The sequence below is a fragment of the Alosa pseudoharengus genome, unplaced genomic scaffold (assembly GCF_046254945.1).
Source record: "Alosa pseudoharengus isolate Yale_2024_CS ecotype anadromous, Long Island Sound unplaced genomic scaffold, YU_APseudo_1.1 YU_APseudo_1.1_scf_14, whole genome shotgun sequence".
NCBI lineage: Eukaryota > Metazoa > Chordata > Actinopteri > Clupeiformes > Clupeidae > Alosa > Alosa pseudoharengus.
The window spans coordinates 8,179,742-8,184,741 of record NW_027468609.1 but is presented as its reverse complement, the minus strand read 5'-3'; the positions used below and the strand labels follow the sequence as shown (position 1 = coordinate 8,184,741).

General features: G+C 47.9%; 1 protein-coding gene across 1 annotated transcript in view; it reads left to right on the top strand.

Annotated features, from left to right (window-relative positions):
• Window positions 1–1,943: 1,943 nt before the first annotated feature.
• dcc (DCC netrin 1 receptor) overlaps window positions 1,944–5,000 on the top strand; it is a 153,581-nt gene continuing 150,524 nt past the window's right edge. The window contains exon 1 of the mRNA XM_076284959.1: window positions 1,944–2,304. Coding sequence (XP_076141074.1) covers window positions 1,944–2,304 — 361 coding nt within the window. The remainder of the gene's footprint in view (window positions 2,305–5,000) is intronic.

The following is a 5,000-nucleotide window of genomic DNA, read 5'->3' as shown; positions in this document are numbered from 1 at the left end:
ATGCACTGTGCTGCTGCTGGCCCTTATGCACTGTGCTGCTCCCCCACACAGCTCCCTGTGCTGGCCCTCCTGCACTGTGCTGCTCCCCCACACACACAGCTCCCTGTGCTGGCCCTTATGCACTGTGCTGCTGCTGGCCCTTATGCACTGTGCTGCTCCCCCACACAGCTCCCTGTGCTGGCCCTCCTGCACTGTGCTGCTGCTGCTGGCTTCTCTGGGGCCTCTGTGCGTTGCCAGGGAGGCTCAGAAGCTCCGCGCACGGCTATGGGAAGCGTCTGTGGCTTCTGTTCATTCAGCACCCAAGCTAGTTGCACACCAGTTGTTTTGTTGTTTTGTTTGTTTTGTTGTTTGTTTTAGCAGGAAGTACAAGAAGCACACAGTGCATAGAGTAATGCATAGAGTAATGCTTCGCCATACTCTCCACTGGGCCGGCTACTCTACTTGTGACTCTCTTTCTTTTCTCCTTCATCTCTCTCTCTATCTCTCTCTCTCTCTCTCACACACACACTTTGTTTTTCCTTTTGTCTTCCTGTCACGTTGCCTGACATTTTTATTCTCAGCGTCAAAGCTGAACTCATATTTGAAAGCGTCGAGCAGGATGGAAAGTCACTAATCCACGGTTGATTAATTTTGGGAGAGGCAGGCTTGTGTATCATTTTTTTGCACCCGTGCCCCCAGAATGACACCACTTTAATCTTTCATACCTGAAAATCTGATGGCAGCACTTGTTCATAATCGGTCACTGAAAAGAGGTGCCGATAAAAACCAAAGACAGTTGGGCTCTTATTGGTTTTGTGTTTCCGTAACTGGGTCAACTGTCGCTCAGCTCTAAATCCTGACGCTGAGGAGCAAAGCAAAAGTACAAGACAGTGGAAGGATGTGTAAAGCCAATCACTATTTACCTCAGGAAAACCTCTCAACCCACAACTCCATGGTCCATTGGTCTACTGGTGGGAAAGGAAGCACTATTCTGTATCAGACTACAGTATCTATAAACACATGTATAGATGAAATTTGATTATGAACAACATGACTGCCTGTCCAATGTAAAAAAAACATTGCAATAGCAGAAGTAAAAAAGCTTTTATTTCACAACATATAAAAACATCACTGAAAATTGATGACGTGTTCAAGCACACAGCACTGCACAAACTGTATGACGGTGTGCATTTGCAGAACATGAATAATTATACGTTTCCTGAAAGTATGACAAGTTATTCTAATCAGCAGTCCACCTACACTATGTAAAGCCTTCAATCAAAAAAGCTAAAGGTCCATTAAATGCCTCTCCTTCACACGGCTGCTATTTTTCACCAAGCAGTTAAAATAATAGAGGTGACAGGCCACATTGTAGCACAGCGATGTCAGTATGTCAGGGTTTCCGTGGATACCAGAAGGGACTGGGTCTGTGGAATTGAATGTGAAAATGTTACCTCTGTGTCAAGTATCAAAGCTATTCCCAAAGCTATCTCCACATATCTTTTACTCTCACATTTTAGCAAATAGATCTTTCAGCTGATTTCGAAAGTGAAGCGTGACCCTTCAAGCCCTGAAGAAACACATTCCTCTCTCATTTCCAGTGCTTTGCTACCCTCCGACATGCTCTATTAGAACTGCAATTTATACTGTGATAGGGTCCCTGGGACTTTATCATTGAGAATAAGGCTGTGTTAATCTACTGAATGTTTACACATACGGAATAGTAGCATTCACAAACCTAATTTAGAGTGTCTGCATGAATGTGTGCCTTAGACTCTGCTCTGGTTTCTCATCCTGTGCACTTTCATCTGTGTGCAAGTGGAAAGTATTACATAGCGTGTTTTTAGTGTTACGGTGACCAATGCCTGTCCATCTTTTTGATGATGATGATGACAATGTTTTCTATGATATCTTCCAATACGCCCAACATCCATAAACTGTAGGCCGTGCTAAACAATGCTAACATGCCTTCTCCTTTCTCCCTCTCCCTCTCCCTCTCAGGTGGGGAGGTGACGCGGGGCTTCGTGGAGCTGCGCTTCGTGCTGGAGCCGCTGGACACTGTGACGGTGCGGGGAGGTGTGCTGCAGCTGGACTGCGAGGCACAGTCGGAGGGCGGCGTGCCGGCCATCGCCTGGAAAAAGGATGGCGTGCTGCTCAGCGCCATGGTGGACGAGCGGCGGCAGCAGCTGGCCAATGGCTCGCTGCTCGTCCACAACGTGGTGCACTCGCGCCACCACCGGCCCGACGAGGGCCTCTACCAGTGCCTGGCCACGCTGGAGGGCGTGGGCGCCATCGTCAGCCGCACCGCCAAAGTCACTGTGGCCGGTAAGTGTGTGTGTGTGTGTGTGTGTGTGTGTGTGTGTGTGGCCACTGGTGTGTTTCTGTAAGATGTCAGTGGTGTTTAGTAAGAAAATCAATTGGACAGGATTTTTCTCAGGATTTATTCTATTCATGTTACTTTGTTGTTTGTTGTTTGAAAGAGATGGGGAAAAATTCACTGTGGTCCGACTCCGATGAGAGTCCAGTAGATTATATTCTCTGGCATGGTGTTTAATAATAAATATCAAAATCCTCAGTAAGCTAAAAATGGGGGCACAAGGCAATGCCACACTCAACTGCAGCCACAAACAAATAAAACAAAAGCACAGCAAACAAGGCACATTGAACTATTTAGTTGATCCGTGGCATTATTAGTGAGTGTTTCACTGCCCCCTCTGATCACTTTGCTGACATGTGTGGCACGTGTATACAGTATGTCCATCTTACAGTCACAGATCTCGGCCACCACACTCATCACATCTGCCCCCAGCTTTGTCTCCCATGTCCACTAGCTGTGAGCCCTGACCATGACGGCGAGCACAAGGAGGTGTAACGCTGTTGCTAAGCCATTCAGCTGTGACAAAGCCGCCTCAGTTAGCCACCTAATGAGGCCGCAGGGCAGGGCAAGGCAGCTGGACCCAAACATGCTACAGCTAATTAGCGGCGGCTAAGGGCCTGGCCTAAAGAGAAGCTCTCCAGTGAAAGGTGACCTACAGCCAGAGAGGAGTGGGAGTTCAAGAAAGGGTGGAAAGCAGAGAGAGGACAACATGGGCGACCACTAACCCCACTTGCCACCTCTCTCACCCTCATCACCCCACCAGACACTTCAAGTCTTTTATTTTCTCTTTTGTTTCTCTCTCTCTCCCCCCATCTTTTCTCTCTATTTCTCTCTCATTCCTCTGGTCTGTTAAAGCCCCTTTGATCTCTGTGTGACGCTTAGTGTCTCCCAACTCTGTTACCACTGGCGTGTGTTGTTTCCCTGCTTGCAGAGTTTGTCATCATCAGAGATGCAGAGGAGATCACAGTCAGTCAGTCAGCCAACCAGTCAGTTATATGCTGTTTTATTTTTCTTTTCATTTTATTTCCCTCACCGGAATGGCATTTACATCATAGCCAGTGTCGTTAACTTTGATGGCATCGATCAAAGTCCCTATCATGCCATGGGCCCGTCTGGGCGCCCTTCTGCTGAGTCTCAAAGTAACTGCGCTCTGTGAAAAGGAAATGAGACACCTGTAGAAAAAAAAGGAGCATTGTTATTTGAGCACATGCGCGATGCAAATCAGACTCTTAATGCTGACACAGCAGATTAGTATTCATAAAAATGAGACTCTATGTCTGATATGCTCTTGCTGAATCTCAATCTCACATTTACATCTCAATCTCACATTTACAGATACAATAAGACAAAGTCACGCACACATTCTCTCTCTCTCTCTCTCTTTGTCTCTCTCTTTGTCTCTCTTTCTCTGTCTCCTCTCTCTATCTCTTTCTCTCTCTTTCTGTGTCCATTTGGACAGTCTCCACTGCACTGCGGCTGACTGAAGCTCCACGTTAGACATGGTCAGCCATGCCACTCTGTGAGGGTCCAACGGCCGATCGGCCAATCTGTCCCTCCGCTCCTAGACATGAGCAGCCTCCAGTGTCTCTAGTCGGTCAGATGTTCGATCGTTGCAGGGCACCACACGCGTGTGTCTTCCCCTCCCACTCCAAACACACACAAGAGGGACTTGGCCAGAGACGAAAGCTCCAGGCAGGTGTTTAAACGTCAGCTCCATAACGGCCCGGGCCTCCACCCATCCAAGGGGGCATGGGGGTAGCGAGCCCACCCGCTCCGGTGCCAGTTGGACAGATAAGAGGGCAGTCTGTCTGGTGGGTCAAGCCAAGGGCAGGGTGTGAACGAGGCTTCAAGATGAGCTGAGCTGGAGTTAATGCTCCAAGATGATTCTCCTCTTAAAACCTGACTGCATGTCTCCGGGTTTGGACCATGGCCTTTGATTCAGTGACCCCTCACCACAAACACACACACACACACACACACACACACACACACACACACACACACACAAACACACATACACACACACACACACACATTCCTTTATTGCATCCTGGTTGAAGGAGTGACACATTTCAAAGAGCCATCAGCAGCTGAAAGGAAATGGTGACCTCTGGGCGAAACCATGGAAACGGCTAATACGGGGCGTTAAGCGAAAGTGACATTCATTGGTTACTTTAAAGTGGTGCCAACTGGCTGCTCATGGGTGCCGTGTTTCTAAGCGGATGATCTTGAGAGGGGCTTTTTTATCACCAGATTGAGCTCCTGGTGAGATGAGGGTGGCTGTTAGAGGTGCACACACACACACACACACACACAGACATATACAGTATATGCACACACATAGGCACACACAAACAAACAAACACATCCACACACACAGACACACACACACACACACACACACACACACACACACACACAAATGTACACGCACACACACACACATGCATGCACACACACTCACACTCTCTCTCACACACACCAGTCTTTCCAGAGTTTCTAAACTTTCCACTGTTGACTCACATCTTTTGCAGTATGTTCAATCGATGCATGCTATTTAGACTTCAAGCCACAGTGCCCTGTAAATGGATGTGAACACTCTTATTCAATCAAGTGAGAGCCTCGACCTTCTTTACAGCTGCCC